The following is a 24,207-nucleotide window of genomic DNA, read 5'->3' as shown; positions in this document are numbered from 1 at the left end:
AGGCATAGATCCACTAGTATTGGTGTGATCTGATCCAAAGAATGTCCAAGCAAGTGCAAAATAAAGGGTTGATCATCCAATGGCTGGTGTAGTGGAGGGACAAAAGGGTCTTTATATGAGTCAAATATGTTAAGCATATGGGTTAAGTTCAAATATAGTTTTGGTTGAATGGATCCAAGAGGGTTAAAAAAATGATTGGATCCAACTAAATAGGGTGTGTAAGGTTTATGATTGAGTTTGGGTCCAAAACAGAATAACATAGGATATGTAGGATTGGAATTTGAGGGCTTGGACCCGAAATTGGTTGATTTTTGGCCTAGACCTGATAGGGTTGTAGTCCAAACCGAACTCAAACTTGTTCGGGACTCGGTTTTGAAATTGAAATGGTTTGGGAAACCGGTTCAGAGGCAGGTTCAACCCAATGAAACAAGGGAGAACCGATTCACTAGTGAATCGACTCTACCCGTCTCATCGGGTGGAGGTTCTCAACTTCTGTTAGGGCAAAGAAAAGGGAGGAAATGGTAAAAGGCAGAGGAGCCCGCTCCCACCACCGCTTTATTGGCGGTTTGGGCGGGATTTCCATTGGCCTGCCCCATCAAACGCCAAGTCTCTAAACGACAACCAATCAATGGGAGCTCCCTCTATCACCTGCTCGTGATGAGAGAAGGGAGATAGGGGGCGGTGGGCTGCAACTCACCATCGATAAGTCACACCTTTGCCAATTGGTCTCGTGCGACATATAGTTTCCATACGGGCTGATGTCGGAGTTTGGGTCATGGCTCACCAAGAACAAAGAAAAAGAGGAAGGGGGCAGGATGGCGATGAGCTTGAGTGGAGTCCCACTCGCTTAGGTAGAGCGCGAGGCACCCCCAACAATGGGTATGCTGGCTGGTGGCTAGAGATGCAACCGGTCCGATGGCAGCCCTCTGACAGACTCCTGACCGACTGTAAGGCCATTAGTGGCATGTTGGTTAGTTTGTCGTTGAGAGGATAAGGGGATGAAAGGAAGAGAGGGGTCAAATGGGGTGAAGGGACATGCATGAGATGGAGAGGGGAGAGTGGATGATGATGGGAAAGGTGGATGTTGTTAAGCTCTTAAGTATGATTTTAATGAATACAAAACTATCCAAGAAGTAATGTTTAGATCTAAAGTGTTCAGGCATTTTACACTCATCTTTATGCCTTGAGAGATTGAATTTAAGTGAAGAAATTCTTTTCAAAAAGTTCCAAAAAGATTGCCAAAATTAGTGAGGGTGTTTCATAAAAATTCAATACGAGTCAACTCTTGAGAAGCTAGCATCGACTCTTGAAGAATTTCAAACTACACTTCAAGTTAAAGTAAAGAAGAAAAGCAAGTGTCGACTCTTGAAGAAAGTACAAAAGAGTCGACTCCTAAAAAGGCAGTGTCGACTCCTGGACAAACCAAATGCAGCTTAAATCTCTAAAACACGAAGTGCTAACTACTGAAAATCAGGTGTAGACTCTTGAATGTAAAAGTCTTAAAGCAAGTTCTTACTAAGACACATAGGTGTTGACACTTGAGATTCAGGTGCTGACTCCTGCCGTAGCCAAAACTTTTCAACAAACTTCTAGCTATCGCCAACAATTATATTTTTAAATCTAACGGCTTTTCAACATCTATTTTCAGAGAAGAACTATAAGAAGAAGGTGAAAACAACTTAGATGATTGATGAACAAGAGCATACAAAAGATCTATCAAGAAAAGCTTTAAAGATAATAGCATTCAATCATTCAAGAGTTTCAGTGATCTCCAACAAGCAACTTCATTTATTTACTCATTTTTGTTGGATTATTTGTGTTATTCTTGCATTGGGTCATTGGATTTCACTTTTAGAAATTGCTTTGAACAAAACTTGTATAGAAAAGAGTAAATCTCCTTGTTGTTAACTTATTTGTAAAAGCTCTAAGGTTGAGCTTGAGTGAACCAAGGAGGTTTACATTGTGAGTTTCACAAGGGATGTGAAATAAGTGGTTGCTAGCATCGTGAAGTTAATGGTTTGGTTATTAGTATCGTGAAGCTAGTGGTATTGGTTGTTAGCACCGTGATGGTTGGTTACTAGCACCATGAAACTAGTGGATCTAACAAATTCTGAGAAAAGTTAAGATTACGTAGGTTAGGTCGGGGTGCATCTCTATAAATTCTTGTATGTTATTTTTCCTCCTTTTCTAGCATTGTGGTTTAGAATCATGAAAATTTTAAACACCAAATTCACCCCCTCTTAAGTGTTTTGCCATTTAGGGACTCAACAAATGTGTGTCGTGGAGGTTGATGCAAGGTGGTGATGGGAAAACAAGTGGTGAAATAGGGAGGCAGACTATGATTTTGGTGATGATGGGAAAAGGGTCGAATGATAGAGCAAGAGGGGTTGGTGGATGAAGAGGTGGCAATGGTGGAGCTGTTGATATGGATTGTGAGGCAACCACCGCTTGGTAAGGATCTTGCCAGTCTGCTTCTCTAAGCATCGCTCAAAATCATCAAATCATTGTTCCATCACCTCAATTTAACCATCCATCACGTCCTGATCTTCTTTAAGTTTATTCACTGTTTAAGTGATCAACGAGACATCGTTGCTCAATCTGAAAATCATCGCCTCCAGTTACGTCTTGTTTTTTATGAATCTTTGCTTTTAACCATGATATCTCTCATGCTTTCTTTACTTTCATTTCCTAACATCTTAAACAAGATCATGACTTTGGCTTTGATACTAAATTGATGTAAATCGGGGAAAACCAATTTAAAAGAAAAACTAACCTACTACGAATGATCTAGAGAAAACAAAAAATTAAAAAAACACTAAAAAATAATAAAAATTTGTTAAAAATTAACCAAAAAAACAACAATTTCTGACCTTGACTCTCAATCATTTGTAAACCTAGATCTTCTCTATATTTATAAGAGAAGACTCATGATCCTAACAATCCTAAACTACTATATATATAAACATCAATCAAGAAGTCAAATCCTAATTCTACTAAACTATTGAAAAGAGATATGAATCAATTACTAAGATCTAATATCCATTACAATAACCCAAATAAGAAAAACATTCAAACTAAAAGAAATGAATCTCAAGAGTAGACCCGGATATGTATCGCACTGCTCCTGAATCAGTATGAGACACGAACCATTCCAAGACCATGACTTGGGTTTTCCTGATGACAAAGGGACATTTCTTATCCCGCCGGATTTGCCACTACCACAGTAATATTAGGGTGTGTTTGAATCATAGCTGTGTTGGTGCTCGATAGCCGATATACTGTAGTGTACTTATATAAGGCATATCAATGCTAGATACCTTTACAAAACTTGACTCAAGAATTCTAAACAAAAGCATTAAATGTTTAAGAAACTCAGTTATACCATCTTACGTAGAAACATGTTTCTATTACATTATAAATAAATATCGATCTCGTTTTTATTAACATTTCTATAAACAAACAAAAACTAAACTTTATAAAAACACTATTTTTTTCAAGATTTTTAAATTTTATAGTTTTTAGATAAAATATTATACAACAAATAACTTATATGTATGTTTAGTTATTTTAATTTTGTAGATATCTTTATGAAATTATTTACTTCACATTGATTTTTAGATCATATTAACTCTTCTAAAAATTACATCAATCTTCACTAGAAGCTCGTATCGTTATTTTTGGAAATCATATCAATATGCAATTCAAATAAACACTTACATGAAAATTTTAAAGCCTTCATATATCCATTACTTATTTCTGGCAACTATGGTTTAAATGTCATGAATATCCAGCACAACCCACACCTTGATCAAACTCTCTCAGATAAAGGGCACGTTTGAAATCGAGAAAGATGTAAAAAAAGTGAACCGAGGTCGAAAAACCATACATTTCCAAACGAGCAAAAATGTTTTACTAAGGCTGGTGTGAGCCAAGCCAAGCTCAAGCTCGCATAAGCCTGAGTCAAACCATCAAAGCCATGAGCTTAAATAAAAAAAAGGCTTTTCTTTTGTAGGGTCTATATTGAAAAATTAAACCATTAACCTTTTGGTTATTAACACACCCATCTAACCCTGTGTCACAATGATCCGTGGACTCGAGGACGGGGGATTTGGATCAGACTTGAAAACTCGTTTTTTTTTTTAAAAAAATGAGACACAAGGAGTTGGGGACAAGGATTTTTTTTTTAATTTTAAATCAATAAAAAGCTGTTTTTAAATATTTTAACATTAAAATATTTTTATTGAAATAAAATTAACATATAATAAAATGTTATTTAAAATGTTAAAATAATGCCATTCGTAGCGTGTCCGTGTCAGTGTGTCCGCTCATGTCACTAGGGACATAACCAAAATGTTGTCTCCCTATGACGTATATCTAACCAATTAAACTATTGTGTCTTTTTTTATTGTTTTATGGAGGATGCATGGGGAAACCACTTTCGGAATCAAAGACCTAGTTGCGCTGGCTAAGCTTGTCGCACTTACTATTGTTGTCTAGGACAATATAAACCTGCGTCACACTTCGCTCGTCTTCGGCTTCAATTGAGCAAGGCTTAACCCTGCCATCGTTAATGCAAGGGGCTGATGCTCATGGGTAGGGGTGGCAATCGGGTCGGGTTGGCGGGTCGGGTTGGCGTGTCAGCATACCTCAACCCGAACCCAACCCGTTTATTAAACGGGTCGGCTGTGGCAAACACGAACCCGACCCGTTTAATAAACGGGTAACCCGACACGACCCGCCAACCCATTTAATAAATGGGTTGGGTCGGGTAAACGGGTTTTCAGGTTGGTGGGTCGGGTTGGCGGGTTGACGGATCGGGTTGGCAGGTTGGCGGGTCGGGTTGACGGGTCGGGTTGGCTGTCGGGTTGACGGGTCGGGCAGACGGGTTGGCGGGTTGGTGGGTCGGGTTGGCGGGTTGACCCACCCGCCTAACCCGTTTATTAAACGGGTCAGCCGGGTTGGCGGGTTGGCATACCCCCAACCCGAACCCGACCTGTTTAATAAACGGGTTACACGGGTCGACCCGTTTATTAAACGGGTTGGCTTAAGCCCAACCCGAACCCGCCTAAGAGGCGGGTTGGCGGGTCGTGTCAGAAATTGCCACCCCTACTCATGGGAATGAAACATTGTCCACCTGCCTAGTGGCCAAATGCCCTCTCCCCTGTGCCAAACCATTTAGGGCTAATATTTTTTCGTACTTGGTTTGGTTATGCTGTACTTGCTGCTTGTGGTTCGTCTCATCGAGCCCACTTCGATTATGAACGAATTTGAGTCAAGCCAAACCAAGCCAAGATTTTTTTTGAAAGGCAAGCTGGGTTAGGCAGACCCCACCAGTTATTATTCAATCGTAGGTTTTGAACCTGCAACGTCCTACCAGAAGGAGACGTACACTGACAGTTCAAACCTGAGAATTCTTCCCATTGTGTCCAAATGCACTGAGAGTAGCATATAAAGGATCGCGTCACCACAAAATCTCTTGAAAATCAATCACCGAGGGCCTACTTTTGTAAGGGTGTAACTGGGTCGGGTATACCCGACCCAATCTCTCAAATTAATTATACCTGACCGACCCATATTGGTGGACCCATGAGTTTGGGTTGGATCTAAGATATAGACTCGTACTGAAAATGCGCGGGGTATTGGGTATTGTAAATGAAGACACAAACTTGAATGGACCTGACCCAATTACGTACCGAAACCCAAATAATTCTTCATATTTTTTAAACTGAACCGATCCATTATGTACCCAAATCTATTATTCTAATTGATAAATATTTAAAGATGTTGATAAACTTATAATTAATATGCATTGTATTTTAGTAATCTAAACTTTAATTCATTTTTGCATATATCCTCTTGCCCTTTTGTGGTAAAAATTGTTGGATTGAAGTGAATCCTAGAATAATACTCGAGAACTCATTGAATTTGATACATTTTGCATATAATGTATCATTGGTTTTTTTTTGTTTCAACTTGAAATATTTTGTTGGCATGAATATATTATTTTTATATTCATATTTTGATATTATTTAGAACAGTTATTAAGCTTATAGTTTGTTAGCATATAATCTTTTTAATAAATAATTAGTTCTATTAATTTACATATTTTTTATTGGTGGGTTATTAGGTCTAGATTCTAGAACACTTTACTTTTTTTCATCCATACCCAGACCCGAACCCGACCTGATGTATACCCTAACCCATTTACTCAAAAATGGGTGCACAGTTTTTTGTCTGTACTAAACCCAAATTAGAATGGGTTGGGTTTGGGTTGACCCGATTCAGAATCAGGTCTGATAAGACCCGACCCGAACCCCACCGGGTTACGCCCCTAATTTTTCCATTTACACGATACACAAAAAAATCCGATCTTTGTTTGAACTTGTCTTTCCGTGGAAGCAGATCAGGTCATGCTGAACATGAGCGTTTTCGCTCATGCTGATATCGTGGCCGTTTGTTTGCATTTTGGATGAATGCCACGTGGTTTTGTTGACTTTTGAGCTTTTTAAAATGCAAATCGGATGGCCACGATGTCGGCATGAGCAATAACGCTCATGTTCAGCATGACTTGATCTGCTTCCTCCATTGAGTACTTCTTCATTTTCATACGAAAACTATCCACTTTCCCAATCTTCCCCGTGCAATTTTTTCAAAAGCCCGTGGAAGCATATTTTTCATTTTCCCACAAACGCTAGCGATCGGATTCATCTAAATTCCGCGCCCCGGTTTTCCTTCGACCCATTCCCTCTCTGCTGAGAGAGAGAGAGAGTGAGAGTGAGAGTGAGCGAGCAGCGCAGGTAGTAGGGATAGAGCGCGGAGATGTTGAACGGGAGCGGTTTCTCAGGTCTGAGTCCTCCTCCTGTTCTCTGATTTCTTCTCAACCGATCGGTCCTAGGGTTTCGTTTTCTTTGCTTTCTTCTATTTGTACTGGTGGACGTGTTTCTTTCTTTGTGGGTTTTCTGTCGTTCTGTGAGAAATCTTTCGTTTTCACGGAGGAGTTCTTGTTTCGAGTCTTGGTCGGAGAAGGGATTGTGCTTTTTTAGTGGTGCGGTCGTGTTTGGGGGGGTGGGGGGGTGGAATGGTTCTGTTCGAGGTTTTCCTTTCGTTGATTTCTTTTTCTTTTTTGGTGGAATTGTGCTTGAATAGTTTGGAAGAGTAAACATGATTTTGGTTTGATTTTGTGTGGTGTTTTTGCCACCATCTTTTTCGTATTTGTGTTTGGTAGGACTTCTCTTTTTTCCTTGGGAGCTGGTAGGAGTTGTGGTAGAAGTATTTGGGGAAGACGAAGAAAATTTTGTCGTTGAGGTCTTTCTTTGCTGTTTTCTTTTTTGTGGGATTTTGGTAATGGTTTGCGTTCTCTTCTTCTTTCTCTCTCTCTTGAACTCATGAGATTCGTTTCAGAAACGTTAGGAGTAGGAAAACGATTATTCGGTTGAAATTTTTCGTGGTGTTTTCCTTCTTTTTGTGTTCTTTTTCAGATGGGAGTCGTGGTGTGGCTTTATCGTTAGGAGGTGCGTGGATGAACCTACTTATCCGGATAAATGGGAAATCTTGGGGATATTGCATCGTGGAGCACAGACATCTCACTTTTCTGGATATGTGGGTGAATCCAAATGAGCACTAAGGGTTTTGGATGGCATTGCCCAGAACAGAGTTATGGAAAGCGTTTCTTATCAATGGGTATGGTGCAAAATGTGAATTTGAAAGGGGAAGAAGCAGAGTAGGGAAAACAGGATTGCAACATTGTAGAAATTGGAAGACTAATCAGAATTTTATTGAGCCTAAGAAAAACTGCAGCATATGGAATAGAAGAAAAATCTAAATATGTAGAAGAAGTTCCAAAAAATGACTCAAAGGGGCAGTTTGGGTTTGGGTAATTGGTGTAATTGAAAGATTAGGAGGAAGAGGAAGTTTAGGAGAACAATATGCTTAAGTATTATCTTTTTTAAGACGTTTTTACCAGATGATCTCTCAGAGGATGAGATGTTCCTGCGGGGGAAATTGGCATGAAATTGATTGTGATTCTTGTCAGAAAAGTGTTTATTTATTCAGTGTTTTCCATCACCATTGCTTTGATCTTTCCAGTTTGTTGAATTCGACACCTTTGAGTACTGCTTGCTTTTGCTCCAGTAAAACTGTAGTTCTGGTACTATGTCACACAGACTCTTCTAACAGGGCACTGCACCCGCCCGCATTCAGGCGGGTGTGACACTTGGACACAGCTTCCTTTGTGTTAGGTGAAGTCAACCACACTGAGGTCCATTTCTATCCAAAAGTAGATTCAGTTAACCCTAATCAAGTCCATTTTATCTATATTATATATAAATACATAAATGCACACAAATACACGTAGTGTTTGCTTAAAACTGTTAAAAATGATATATATATATATATATATATATATATATATATATATATATATATATATATATATATCCTCCCCGCACCCAAGTTTTTTTAAAGTGCCGCATCGCCGCATCTGCACCCGCACCTATGTGACATAGTTCTGGTATATTGTGGTGTTGCAGATAGAAGAGTGGTCAAGGATTTTCTTCACAACATCATGATATTTTCCTTTCTGATTTCATGTATTGCAAGCGCAGCTGGTATTCTATAATATATTACAGATAATTGGAAGAGAATTATTTATGGACTTTGCACACCTCATCTTTTGTTCTTGCTTGCTTAAGATGTGATGCCCTTGTGTTTGTGCTTTAAAAGTTACTGCAATTTCATGCACATCGTCATGTTCCCTAGTGCTAGTTTTGGGTTTTGGCTGTCTTGCTATTGCTTTTAAATCTCTATGTCGTTTAATTGACCCATTTCAATGTGGGAAGCTGCTCTTGCATACTTATATATGCCTCAAACAATATCTTTTCTTCTTTTATGTAGGCTTATTGCAACAGAAATTTTGTTATTTGATTTATTCAGGAATCTTGACATTTGCGTGTGGTGTGTGAGATGCCAACTTGGATTGAGAATGTAGTTTACTTTTAAACTAAATGCTCATTGCTGAAATTTCAGGTGTATCAAATTGCTATGTATTCAAAAGCAGATTGCAGGAATATGCACAAAAAGCAGGCATTTCAACTCCTGTTTATGAAACAGTGAAAGAGGGACCCTCCCATGAGCCAGTGTTTAGGTCAACTGTTATAGTGAATGGTGTGAGATATGATTCTATTCCTGGTTTTTTTAATCGTAAAGCAGCAGAACAGTCAGCTGCAGAAGTTGCTCTGCTGGAGTTAATGAAATCAGGGAGTGTGGCAGAGTGCATTCCTAATCCTGTGGTATGCATTCCTTCTGCTATTTTATATTTACATTTAGCGGAATCTATTACTAGAATAGTAGGAATTTTCATAGAAGGGAATGAGAAAACTAGGATTGCTTGTCTACTTTATGATCGTATTTAGTTTTGTACCATTTTTGTTTGTTAACTTCTAGTTTTCATCTGATTAAAAGTTTTTCTCTAAGATAAAGTTTCTTGTATGGGAATCACTAAATTCAAGTAAAAGATTAATTATTTATTTCTACGATGCTGGACTACTGAAGGGCAATGTTTACTTATAAAAGGATCCATTTACTTATGCGATGACTAGGCTTTAGGTCGTATTATAATTCATAAAGCCTTCTTTTGCTTATGCTTATGCTACATGTTGAGATATTTTTGTAATCAATGTCATGGTTGTTGTACATTTACAATACATTTAGTCTCGAACTCGGTGTTACATTAAGATCTGGTTGTATTCTTGTTTGCATGTATTTTCAAAAATTGCAACTGCATTTTAATACGGTTTAAAAATTGTGGAGTCATCTATGGAAAGCAGCGACATCTCCCACAATGACAACAATGGCAGCGTCTCCTGCAGACAATGTGGTATCTTGAGAATATGCACAATGCAGCTTCGCAAATGTGTGGATATTTTCGAAAAACAGTGACATCAGCAACATCCTGACAAAGGTAAGTGGTGGCCATGTGTGAAAGGGTTGTAATCTGCAATAAATGCTGCTAAGATACCTGATTTGGCCATACCTCCATTGCAATAATTTGAGTTTTAGGTATTGTATTCCCACAGCTCATAAGCGATTTTTTAGTTAGATAGTGATAGGGGTCGAATTTGGTTCTAAGAGCTGGACTCCGATTGAGGTAATTTCACAACCGACTTCTAATCCAATTAAATAAAATCTGATTAACATCCAAACTTAATCTGACTCTTTTACATCCGTAAACTCATTTGATCTCAACTTGGGACTTCGATGAAGTCAGCTTAGTGACTCAAGTCAGCTTTGTTAACTTTTATTTTATGTATACTAAACAGTAAATGCATATTTTATAAATAGAGATGTGTCTACGAATGGAACAAATGTCTACAACATCAAACATTAACATTAATGTAACAAGTGAGCAACATTTGCTGATGTATATATGTATATAAAAATCCAAATCATAGAATATAGAGTCATTATTTACGAGTAACTAATAACTACTATGCATGAAACTCTCAATTCCATAGTCTACTATGATTAAGTGAGAGCTTAGTTGTAAATTTATTGTATTAGTAATAATCAAGCTATTATTGTAAATACAATATCACAAATCTAAAATAGTACAACATAATAATCTCATAATATAGTATCTTAATGGTAGTTAACATGAGAATGGGTCCATATACAAACAAAATGAATATTCCCATGTGGGTGCGTCTTTTGCAAGGTGAAACTGGAGGCTCCATGGGGGTTGTGCAGGGCCCATGTGTTTTTTGCCAATGGGACAATGACTGTAGGTAAGGTAGGCTAAGACCAGATCTCTGATCCTGAGTGCAGTTTTTCCGTGTAATAAATGAAGAAAACCTAAAATAAAAATATTATGGCAGATGTTTGTAGATATGGTTAACCAACTAGATTGAGAGTCTGAGACTGGAAGGGGTGACTGGTTGACTTCTCACCAGGGCAACCCACTGTTTTTTAAATGTAAACTATGTGAAAAAGATTTTTGTTAATCATAATGATCTGTTCTACATTGACTCTGTTATCTTGTGTCAATTGTGACTCATTACTTTGCGTGTAGCAAGTTTGTTTGACATATTAGAGAAATGTGTCATATTACTGGTCATGTTGCATTTCATGGCTTCTAATTGTAATGAAATAAGAACAAAAACAAACAAGAACACAACCAACCCCACAAAAGGACCACTTATGGATCAATCCACACCACCCACACAAGGGCCAAGAGAGAAAAATAAGAGCTTTTGTATTACACAATGCTTGAGAAAGCATAGAAAGGATACAAGCGAGAACCCTATTTATTACAAGGTAAAGAGATAGGGAGCAGCCCAACTAGCTGTTGGGCTGGGAGCAGCTCCAACAGCTAGTTGGAGGTGTCCCAATCAATGTCATAAAAAATAAAAAAAATAAAAAAATAAAAAAATAAAAACAAAAATTAAATAAAATGTACAGTCAGCCCCTAATGGGTTGACCTCTATTACAAAGTAAAATGACCAAAATACCCCTGATCGGTATTTCGGTATATATATATATATATATATATATATATATATATATATATATATATATATATATATATATATATATATATATATATATATATATATATATATATAGAAGCACAATCTTAACACTAATATGGTTGAATTCTTTGGCATGGCTGGATGAATGATATCCCCAACATAATTGTGAACATGTGAAACCTGTTATTAATGATAAATACTCTGGTGTCCTCATATTCTATGATGTCATCTTATTCCAATTTTGACTACTACTTTTTCTTGTAGCAGATGTTGGAGAAATACGAGTCGGTAACTGCTTTATAGGTTTTGACTTGTAACGTGTTAAAGTCTCTGGTTTGCTATGTCACATGGACGCTTCACTTAGCATGTGTATCCTTTGTTGACACAAGACACTCAGACACACCAGGGCACTTAGGGGTGGACATCAGCCAGGCCCGGCTGGCCAAAGGGCCCACAAGGGCTCAATTGGCCTGATAGATTTTGCAGCCGCCAATAGCTCGACCCGATAATTGTCAAGTCAGTTTGGGCCAAACTTCGATTGGGCTCGGGTTCACTCACCAAGCTCATGACCCGCCGAAATGCTTGGACCTGATAATCTCAAATTTATGTTACCCAACCTGCAGAGAGGAAAACCCTAGAAATTTTAGGGCTTCTCAAGAATACCATGGTTTCTAAGTAGCACAATCTCTCCCTCAATATCTCCTCTCTTGCCTACCACCAGAAGTTTTTTTAAAAACCGCCAAAATTCACAAAATACTATAAACTCAATGATAGTGATGATCTTAGCTGTCAAAAGCTGCGCCTAGGCTGGCTAGGCGTAGGGCCACCGCCTAGGCTTATGGTTTTAGGTGGTAGGGCCCTGTTTTTTTACCTAGGCTGTTCATGCTTAAGCCGCAAGGACATAGTTGTCGTGTTTTTATAAACTTTTTTGCTTCTTTTCTTCCTCTTACCCCAAAATCTTTCTTTTTTTATTCTCTCCTTTTTCTTCATTTGTTTTTCTTTTTTACCTTATTTTTCTTCTTCTTTCTCCTCCTTTCACCACTCCGCTTAGTTGTCAAAGGCAGGGCCTAGGTGCTGCCTAGGCGGCCTAGCCGAGGTAGTCTCTCGGTCCGATGCGCAGTTGCACACACACATATATGTTTTTTGTGTAATTGTATATAATTATATATATTAACATATCATAAACATATATTATAATTTTTCAATATTATATATATATATACATATCTGTATTCTTAATTGATATATAATCTATAAGCGTATGAGTTATATATTTGACTATTTTTATGTAATATAATTGCTTTACAGTGTTCAATATGTTATTATTCATTTATTGCTTATTATTGATTGATTTTATGTTGTATACATGTTTGTTATTAATTTTAATAGTTTGTTTACATATTTTTTATATATTTTTTATTTGGGGTTCTGCCTAGTCTGCCTAGAACCCGCCTAGGCCTCGCCTAGTCTTTTTAGGGTCTCACCGCCTAGGCTCTGCCTAGCGTATTTGACAACTAAGGTGGTGGTGGTGGTGACAAATGAGTACCCATTGGAGATCGTAGTAGGTGGATTTGAAGATGGCATATCCATTGAGGGTGCGGCAATGGTGACCGAGTTGCTCGATGAGATGGAAGGAGGTTTTGCTGTTTTGCCCATACCCACCTTCACCATTTTTTCCCTTTCTTACTCTTATTCTTCTTTCGATTTGAGAGAGAGAGAGAGAGAGAGAGAGAGAGAGAGAGAGAGAGAGAGAGAGAGAGAGAGAGAGAGAGAGAGACTTGATGCTTCACTGGCTGTGACCAGCCAACGATGAAGGCATGCCTGTGAGACGGTGGGAGGGAGAGAGGAGGAACAATGTGGCTCTACGACGGGTTTAGGGTTAGGGATCAAGTGGAACCGGGTGGGTTTAGGGTTATATTTTTTGAACATTTTTTCCTTTTTCTTTTAAATGTATTATTATGTAATTCAATTGGGTAGTCAGAGCCAGACTCGGGCAGAGTCAAAAGCCCAAGTCCAACTTTTATCAGGCTCATTCCTGATACTGTGGCCTGAGTTCGATCCGTGATGGGTCAAGTATCTGACCCAATGTCCACCCCTAAGGACACTAAGTGAACACACTGAACATTATGTCATCAATTACCAACGGGGTCTCCGCTTGTCTGGCGGGAGCAATTAGTGCACGTCACCTTGTGTTGGGACATTGCAAGTTCGAACCTCAAATGGTATGGTTGTGCCTAACCCCAACTTTCTCTATTGAAAAAAAAACATTATGTCATCAATTTGATCTATTTTTTTTTATGATCTTAATTACCTATTTTGTATTGACTTGGGTTCTGTTTCTTTTATATGTGTCGTCCATTGTGTTATATTTCAATTTCAACTTAGCTTTATTATTTGATGTGTTTAATACAATGATTGAGAATTGCTATTCAAGAGTTTTCACTTAAGATGGCATCTGACACGGGGCAAATTTTTCGTCGTCGGATCTACCCCGTGCGGTCTAGCGATCTCACGCTAGTCAACCTCTTACACATGCACTCACTCTCACAACACACTCACACAACAAGGATTCACGATCAAGCCCTTTTCTTTATTATTCTCTAACAATCGAATTACATCAAGGGTCTCTCCAGAGCCTTATATTTTTTTCCTTCCTCTGGAAAGATCTCTCCTCATACAAAAAATAACCCACGACCTGCCCTCCCTAGGTCCCCCCTAAATTGCCCTGCAGTGACCCTCAAAATCCCCCCATGAGCGCGCATGAGGCCCGCAGAATGAGTGCTTGTTGCGGCGCACATTTGCCTATGGTGTGCCACGTGTGCGCAACCACGGGGGTGTGCAATACTTGCGATGCGCGTGCCCTTGTGCGTGTTGCGGGGCGCGTCCGCGCAATCCGTGTAATGTGCGAGACATGCGCTTGTTGCGGTGCACAAAGTGTGCAACGTGCACACAACAATCTAGACATGCGCCCGTTGCAGAGCGCATTGCGCACAAGCGCGTTGTGGGGTGCGTCCACACATCACGTGCAGCGGGTAAGATGTGTGCCCATCTACGTGTTGTGTGCAACACGCGGGAGAGCGCAGTGTCGAGGAGTTGTGCGCCACACAGATTGGCCCACAACCCCCTGTTGCATGCTAGGTGAGCTCGAGTGTGCCCAATTGTTGGACCTGGGGCACACCCAGTCCGATCCCACTTAGTTCTGGGGTGACAACATCCATGTTTTAGTGCTCATACAACACATTCACACACACATGTAATGAAACAAGTGGAACTACAATAAAAAACCCACTAAGGGCAAGCAAGCAAATAAAAAAGAGTGCACAAGCACTAGTCCACCAAGGGACAATACAATATCCAAGTATGAACAATTACAAAAGCATTACAAGTGCACACAAGAACTACTATGGGCAAGCACAACATATATAAAAAATATATATTTCACTTGGGAAATGCTTAGAAAAGCATAACACAATACAAGAGGTGGAGTGCCTTTAAATAGGCACTCAAGAAAAGAAATGGGCCGGTCCCGTTGGGACCAACTAGTTGGACTGACCCAACACCTATAAAACAAATAATATAAAAAAAATAAAAATAATACAAAACACTTACTAAGTCAGTCCTTAAAAGGCCGACACCTATTACAATGTGAAAAGACTAAAATACCTCTAATGGGTATTTCAATTTACATAACAATATATATATATATATATATATATATATATATATATATATAGAGAGAGAGAGAGAGAGAGAGAGAGAGAGAGAGAGAGAGAGAGAGAGAGAGAGAGAGAGAGAGAGAGAGAGACTATAATTTAACACATTCTCTCAAACTTACAGTGTGATGACCGAAAGTTTGCCAAGATAAAAAACGAGGCCTTAGTGAAGAAATCCGCCAGTTGACATTTTGAAGTCACATAAGGCAATTCAATAGTTCCTCGCAAAAATTCCTCTCGGATATAGTGACAATCCATCTCTATATGTTTGGTTCGCTCATGTAAGGTGTGGTTGCTTGCAATATAGATAACACTCTTATTATCACAACACATCTTCGAAGGACTAAAGATGACTAGGCCCATATCTTCGAAAAGACTCCTTAACCAAATAATCTCCATAGTTGTTCTTGTCATGGCTTGATATTCAACTTCGGTGGATGATAGAGAGACATTATGTTGCTTCTTACACCTCTAAGATATAAGTGAGTCCCCTAAAAAACACAAACCAGTACTTGATACTCTATCATTAAGTACTTGATACTCTATCATTAAGGTTACCTCTCCAATCTGCATCAATATAAACAATTACATTTAAAGAGGAATAAGAGGATAAAAATAACCATTTGGTTATAAAATTTTTGATATATCTGACAATTCACAGAGCAACACTCATATGCACCATAGATGGTGCATGCTGAAACTGACTTGTTGAATGCACTACATGAATAATGTTTGGTCTTGTAATGGATAAGTCAAGGATCCAATCAGTCGTCTGTATGAAGTTGGATCTTTAAGAGGAGTTAAATCTTTCAATCTTGGTTTTGCATTTACAACTTTTGGCATGTCAACCTTCTTATCATCAGAAATTGTAGATTTAGCAACAATATCTGCAGTCAACTTCATTTGAGACAAGATATATCCTCTAGGTGAATAAGCACTTCAATACTTAGGAAATATCTTAAAAATCCAAGGTAAGACATATCAAAATATGTTTTAAGATATTTTTAATTTCACCAACTCTCTTTTTGTCACTTCCTATAATGATCCTATCATCAATATATAATAGAACAACAATGTCAATACATGTATTTTTGACAAAAAGCAGTGTCAGTGTAACAAGATTTCTAACCCAAGTTTAACATAATTTTGCTAAACCTATCATACCATGCTTTGGGAGTATGTTTAAGCCCATACAAAGCTTTTCTTAACCGAAGAACTTTCTCTCTATTGATCTTAAAATTAGGAGGATTCATGTACCCTTCCTCATTTAGGTCACCATTAAAAAATGCATGTTTGACATCAAGTTGGTAAATAGGTCATTTTCTAATAGATGCTAAGACAACGAGGATTCTAACACTAGTCATGCGAGCTACTAGAGAGAATGTCTCCTCATAGTCACTTGGAAATAACCTTTTGCTACTAGCCTAGCCTTATATCTTTCTAACGATCCATCCACTTTTGTTTTGACTTTATAAACCCACCTACAACCTATGACTTTTTTTCCTAATGGGTAATGGTTGGATTTCTCAGGTCTTGGCCTTCTCGAGGGCTCCTAGTTCTAGATTCATGGCATCAATCCATTTGTAATTTTCTTTAGTCTCATTGTAGGTTGAAGGTTCATGGAATGAGTGGATAGATATAAGGCAAGCTATATATTTAGGAGAAAATGTTTCATAAGACACAAACCTTTTAGGTTGTCTAAAGGTTTTACTGGATTTCCTAACACTAGTTTCTTCTAGATTTTGGTTTTGTAAATACCTATCAAGTGCACATGGAGGATGTTTAACAATTCTTTTAGAATAAATTTGTATGTCACGATTTTGGGTATCCTCCATGGGAACACCAGAGTCATCAATATGCATATTATGATCATCGTTAACATGTATAATTTCATCAGAAGCCTTCTTAGGCAATAAGTCAAATAAAAAGGAATACTCAAGATTATCCTCAAGCTTACCAAAATTAAAACCATTTTTATTTTCAAGAAAATTTATATTTTTTGAAATATATAATGTCATTTTTCATATCATAGCATTTATACCCTTTTTGGTTATTGGCATAACTAAGAAATACACATTCAATGGCTTTGAGAGACAATTTATCTCTTTTTTCAATAAGTAAAAAGCATTTACATAAAAAAAATCTCAATATACTTAAATCTGGAGAAGTTTGATAAAGCTTTTCAATTGGAGAAATGTTTTGTAAATAGGATGGAGGCATTCAGTTGATAAGATATACCACAGTTAAAGCACCTTCAGCCCAAAATCTTTTTGGAATATTTTTTGAATTAAGCAATGTTCTCGTAGTTTCAATGATATGACGATGCTTTTTTTCGGCTAATCCATTTTGTTGAGGGGTATTTGGATAACGATCTTTGATGTGAAATTCCACTTTCTTTCAAATAATTTGTGAAATCATTAAACAAATATTCTCCCCCTAAGTCCGATCGAAAATGACAATATTGGTTTTAAATTGATTTTGCACAATTTTGTGTAATTCTTTGAAGCATGATAATACATAGGATTTTTGCATAATGTAATAAATTCAAGTATACCTAGTATAATCATCAATGAATACAACATAATAAGAGAACCTTCCTTTTGACATGATTGGAGCTGGTCCTCATACATTCCAATGCAAACGTTCAAAAGGTTTGGAAGAAATAAAAGTTCTAGTGTCAAAAGAATTTTTTTTTATTTTTCCAAGAATACAGGCATTACATGTGAACTCTTTATTACAAGAGTTTAAAAAAAAAGAAAAAAAGTTAATTTAGATACATTAAGATGACCTCATCTTTGATGCCATAAAGAAATATCTTTTCCTTAACAAAATTACAAAATGATTCTTTAGGAAGATAAAAAATCCATGTAGTAGAGATTTTCTCTCTTATGGCCTTGCCCAATCAACTTTCCTAATTGGCGATACTGTACCTAACATTTTTTTGATAAGAAGGAGACTTCGTACCCATAATCCACAATTTGCGAAATTGAAAACAAGTTTAGATTAAGTTTTGGAACAACTCTAACTTTAGAAACTTGATTTTTTTTGCAGTGCTTATGAATATTCCAATACTTTTTTATTTCTAAATTGGTTCCATCGACCTTAAAAACACAATAATTATAAAAAAGATTTTGTGCATTTGGATAAGAGGGATTCTAAAGGAGTCATATGAAAGGATACACTTGAGTCAAGAATCCAAGAAAGCGTACTTGGAGGAGAGGAGGTAGATACGATTGACACTTAAAGCAAATGTGAATGATGTCTTGAGGAATAATTGTAATGCTTCTGTTAGATGCTGAATAGAATCCTTAAGGTCCCCTCCTTTCTAAATAGTTTCATCACCTTTTTTAGGTGTTTCTTCAACGATTGCTATATTCCTTTTGAGCTTAGGATACTCTGGTTTAATGTGTCTCGGTTTTTGGCAAAAATAACAAATAATTCTCCTTTATCCTCCATTGTTATTTTTTAAAAAAATGAGGAGATTTATACGCTTTAAAATTGTTGTCGGGTCTTGTCACGACGAAAACCTCTCACTTCCTTTAGTCATGTCAAGTCGGATCTTGGCTTGGTACACCTTTCCAAGAGCATCATCAAGAGAGGTGGCAGTGGTCCTATGAAGGATAATGGACCTAACTTGCTCAAACTCGGGTCTCAACCCGAATAGGAAAGAAAACAAGTTTTCTTTAGCAAGTTGCTTTTTGCCTTATTTCAATAGTGGAGCCTTCTTACATAGGCTCAAGCAATCCTAACTCGTCCCAAAGAGGTGAGAGGATACCATAGTAATCTCTCACACTCTTATCCCCTTGTTTAGTGATTCAAATTTTCTTTTGAAAAAAATATTGTTGTGCTAAATCTTTTTGCACGAACATGTTCTTGAGAAAAATCCAAGCCTTACATGCCATTTTGAATTTTACTATACTTGCGGCAATCTTGAGTTCCACGCTATTAAGGAACCAATAGAGAATTTGGGCATTTTCGGTTTTCCAATCTTTCACCTTGATGTAGTATTCATTGAGTGCTTTCTCTCTTTTTTCATCACTAAGAGCTTTAACTTGACCACCATCTGTTTTGGTGAGTATGAGTTGTGGTTCACATGTAGTACCACTCACATACCCCCATAACCTTTTGCCCTTAATATGATTCTCCTTAGCGGCAACCCACGTCAGATGGATGAAGTTGTTTAATTTGAATGCAATCACTATCATGGATTCTTTTTCGCCCATCGCGATAGAGAGAAGCAAGGATTTGTGGAAGATTCTTTCTTTACAATCCGAACTTTGAAGAAGCTTTGCACAATCCGAAGAGCCCCAAGCTCTGATACCATGTAATGAAACAAGTGGGAATACAATAGAAAATCCAATAAGGGTAAGCAAGAAAATAAAAAAGAGTGCACAAGTACTAGTCCACCAAGGGACAGTACAATAAAGCACAAGTGCACACAAGAGCCACTATGGGCAAGCACAACACACACAAAAAAGATATATTTCACTTGGGAAATGCTTAAAAAAGCATAGCACAATACAAGAGGTGACATGCCTTTAAATAGGCACTCAAGCAAACAAATGGGCCGTTGGACTGGTCCCAGACATCTATCTACAATGTGAAAAGACTGAAATACCCCTGATGGGTATTTCAGTTTACATAAGGAACGGAATATATATATATATATATATATATATATATATATATATATATATATATTGTTAAATTATGTAATCAACCATGTAACCCAATATTATATATTATATATATATATATATATATATATATATAAGGTAATACATATGCATATATATATGATATATGTATATGTATCTACGCTATTATATATATAAAATATATGTCTTCTATTATTAGCCGTAGGGGTAGTTTAGTCATTTCACTATTTTACACATTCATTTTCTTGAATATGTCTTGTATTTTCTTTTTGTAAATTCTTTTTTCTTTTCTTAATTTCTTTTTCGTATTTAATGCATTGTACTTTGCCTTGGGGGGACAACACTAGTCGTTGGACCCCTCCAACGACTAGGTGTGGAGCCCAATGTTATTAAAAGCGCGCCTCAAGGCGCAAAAAGCGTGCCTCGCCTCAAGGCGAGGGCCTTTGTGCCTTGAGGCGCAAGCATAAAGCGCAAATGCCCCAAGGCGTGCACCTCATACGCCTTGAGGCGCACGCCTCGGGGCGAGGCGCACCTCAAGGTGAGGCGTATACGCCTCAGATTTTTAATAACAAGGCCCGATAAATAAAAAATTCTGGCAAGTTTGATCGCCTACCCAAAGCCGGTGATCTTCGACAAGTCTGCGACGAGATAAATGGCAACCGACAAGTCTGCGACGAGATAAATGACTATGAGACTGCTTATGGGAAGACTACCCATTTGTATATAAATGGCAACCGTTTAGAGGATCCAGTGCAGGAACAATGGGGACGAGGAGAGCCAGTCCACGGTTGTCATCTCCGGCTGCCGCGGCGATGGCGATTCTGTCGGCCGTGGAAGCGGCGTCGCCCAAGGCGAGCGACGACAGGAGGGAGGTGAAAATTGCTGCACCTGTTGCTGTTTTCAAGCTGGTGGAGCTGGTTAAGGACTTGGGGAGGCTTTGGAGGGAGAGAGTTGGCCGACGACAACATGGCTGGGAACCTGAGCGCTACTCGGGCCAGTTCAGACCGGCAGCTGCAGCTGGGCTCGTCCAGAAGACCCTCCGGAGAGGGAGGTATGGCGGAAGGGCGGAAAAGGCACCCGAGCTCGGGGGCCTCCGCCCAGCCTCCTTCTGCCTGGCCGGTGGCATCAGCAGGTTTGCTGCTGCTGGCGCCGCCGGGGGGTGGGGATTGGGGGGGGGGCGGAGGTTACAGAGAAGAAAACAGAAGATGAAAAGGAAAGGACGGGGACTCACCGGAGTCCGACGGGTGGCGATGCACGAAGGAGAGGCGGTGAGGAAGAACCCCGGTAAGGGGTTTTTTCTAGAAAAAAAAATTTGGGGGTCCGGTGGGTGCTGGATCCGGGTTGGGTTAAAGAACCCCAAAGCTTTCCCTGTGCCACAGGATTTGCTCATGAGACCTATGTCCAAAATTTTTTCACCTTAGCCTCTGCCAGTTTGCTCCCTAAGGTGTGAAAATGTCTACATAAGTTGAAGCCAAGAGTTTTACTAGGTGTTTGTTTCCTCTCTGGTGAAGCAGCATATGGATTGGATCTTTCTGTTTCACAACTCTCTTGGACTTTCAGTGTTCATCAAGTTGTATAACGTTGTTATATGGGTGTTTGCTAGCACCTTAGGCATTGCTGATTTATTTCTGAATGTCACCATCTTGTTCACTTGTTGAGTGTAATGTTTGCTTATTTCAAGATGGCATGATATTCACAATACATGGTGTTTTTTTTTCTGGTCCTTTTTCCCTAAGATGTTGATCAGACGAATACTTTAAGAACTTTTGATTCCCCTGGCAATTCTGCAAGACCCTAGATTTATTCTGACATGCTACCTTTGACAGCTCTGGAAAATGTTCTCTTTCTTATTCCAGATGTAATTCCTCTTTCTAACATTATCTGTTATAAACAGCATGAAACAGGTTTGTGTAAAAACCTACTTCAGGAATATGCTCAGAAAAAGAGCTACCCTATTCCGTCTTACATATGTAAGAGTGAGGGTACCCCAAATCAATCTTCCTTCACTTGTACTGTTGAGATTGGAGGGATCCAATATATTGGTGGTGCTGCAAGAACCAAGAAAGAGGCAGAAATTAAGGCAGCCCGCACAGCATTGCTTGCAATCCAAGCAAATAATTGTAAGTGATTATTTTTTGTTTGCTGATTTTCTTTGCTATCTCTAACCTTCAGTTTTTTATCTAGATGAGCCAGTGGCAAATGCCCACCAAGCTAGCAGACAGGTGTTCACTGTTGTTCCAGGGAAAAGGAAGACAAAGGAAGGGGAAGCACACACTGAAACAGCTAAGGCTCTCAAATCCAAGAAAGGGAAATTCAAGAAGAAATCTAAGAAGAGGTTTGCTCGATGGAAGGGGAGGGCAAGTGCAAATGTTACTCAAAATGGGCAAGAGGGCAGCAGTGCGGCAATGGTTCAGGATGTAAATCTGGGTATGTCAGTTGCAGGAGTAGAAACAAATTGCCAAGGTATTCAAACTTCTGTGATGCCAAACATTGTAGGCAATCAACTAGTGGAGTTGCTCCGGGTTGTTATGCAGAGTTCTCAAGGTGCATACACTCCTTTAATGCCAGGCATCTTGAGCACACCAGCAGAGCTTCTCGGTTCCATGATCCAAAGTCAAGTCCCCATCCAACAAACAGTCACTAGTATGATTCCGAACCCAAATAGTGATGACAAGGCCATGAAATTAGAAGGTGCAGATCAAGAGATGCAACTCAAGCGAGAAGGAGCTGAGAATGGTGGCTCTGACAGCAGGATTGGAGATGTGGGTGCGGGAACTGGTTTATCTGTCCAGGAAGCTCAGTTGGATCAAAGCAGTGGACAGACACAATCAGAACCTACTGCAAAAGATGTGGTTTAGCAAGGAGAGTTGAATTGCACTGCTGCGAAGCGCCCCCAGTTATTTACTTAATAGTGCTGATCTGGCAGGTTTTGTTGAACCCAATTTGTTTCATGTTTGATTCTGGTTGTTGATATTGATCCTATATTTTACCCCTACACAGCTCTAAGGTTTTTGAATGTGCAGCCAGGCCTAGAGTAGGAGTCAAGGGAGTGATTGAGTTGAACCCGGATGTATAATGACCATAATGTACCAGGTAAACACAAGCTGAGCTGATGCATGTGTCAAATGCTTGAGTTCCAACTAGGGATGTCAATGAATTGAATTTTATCTGATACCCTACAAAGCTGGCTCCATTTAGTCGTAAGCGAAACACCATATCCGATTATAATTAAAGCCGATATGGTTTTGCTGCTTTTTTTTTTTGAAAGGCAAGCTGGGGTTATCCGACCCCTACCAGTTATGCAACTATACCATTGGGTTTTGAACCTGTAATGTCCCAACACAAGGTGACATGCACTAGCTGCTCCTACCCGACTGGCAGAGCCCCTGTTGCAACCAATGTGATGGATATCCAAATCCTATTACATGTAAAAAAATTGGACTTGGTATGAGTTTTTGACCATCCAAATCTTAATTTGATTCTTAAGCGGTTTGGCCAACATTCCATTAGTTGGATCTGGTATTGGCTATATCTGACTTGAATCCAAACCGCTTATATCCTTAGTTCCAACTGACTACTGAATGTGGCAACGAGCTATCCTATCCATTGAGGGCGTATCAACCCTCATGAGAATGGTTATGATAGAGCCCTTTTTTCGTAGCCCAAGAACAGGGATGTCTAAGAGGCCGTCCAAAGTTGGTAGTGTGGCTAAGACCTCATGGGCAAATCATGGTGCTATGTCCAACAAGCGATTTGGGCACATACTTGGTTTGCTTGCGAAATTGGGACATAACATCCTGTCCTTCATTGCATATTACCAAGGCACTAGATGCACTAATGAAATGCCCTATTCCTGCCTGTGATGACAGAGGCTGTCTGTGTCACCACCATGTTGAGGCTACACATCCTTGCGCTTACATTGTGGGACATGCACCAACCATGTCACCTTACTGATATAGGTGCCTTCGGTGAGGACCCCCCTGCTAGTAAGCAAAAATATGTGGCTTCAAACTCATCGTAAGCATTGGCCATGCCTCGAGATGGCATGATGGCTTGGTTAAACAAACAACAACATGCTACCGCTGCCAAGTTATCGACTGATGTCAAATGAGATAGCTGGATGGTTAGGTTGCAGTATGATAACTAAGGGGCTTTAGGTTCGAATCTGACGGGGGTCATCCCCTGCTTGACTATCAAAAGAAAACTCTTAACGCCTGACTCCTCATAACATATGTTCTCTGTGTTAGCCCACCACATTATACATGACAGCACTGTTTTTTCCAACTTCATGCTTCAATGATCTGAACATGG

General features: G+C 39.0%; 1 protein-coding gene across 2 annotated transcripts; it reads left to right on the top strand.

The window, feature by feature from the left end:
- The first annotated feature begins 6,727 nt into the window (after positions 1-6,727).
- Positions 6,728-23,079, top strand: LOC149847846 (double-stranded RNA-binding protein 8-like). 2 transcript variants are annotated; one of them, XM_090004115.1, is made up of 4 exons: positions 6,728-6,844; positions 9,025-9,287; positions 21,791-22,016; positions 22,081-23,079. In XM_090004115.1, the coding sequence occupies exons 1-4, from the start codon at positions 6,820-6,822 to the stop codon at positions 22,752-22,754; spliced, it is 1,188 nt and encodes a 395-aa protein (XP_089860241.1). In that variant the 5' UTR covers positions 6,728-6,819; the 3' UTR covers positions 22,755-23,079. The 2 variants fall into 2 exon arrangements, with proteins under 2 accessions (XP_089860241.1, XP_089860165.1); XM_090004039.1 differs by having other exon boundaries at positions 22,069-23,079.
- The last annotated feature ends 1,128 nt before the right edge of the window (positions 23,080-24,207 follow it).

This window comes from Nuphar pumila, chromosome 1, assembly GCF_984573655.1.
Source record: "Nuphar pumila chromosome 1, dmNupPumi1.hap1.1, whole genome shotgun sequence".
NCBI classification, from domain to species: Eukaryota; Viridiplantae; Streptophyta; class Magnoliopsida; order Nymphaeales; family Nymphaeaceae; genus Nuphar; species Nuphar pumila.
This window is presented reverse-complemented; position numbering and strand designations above follow the sequence as displayed.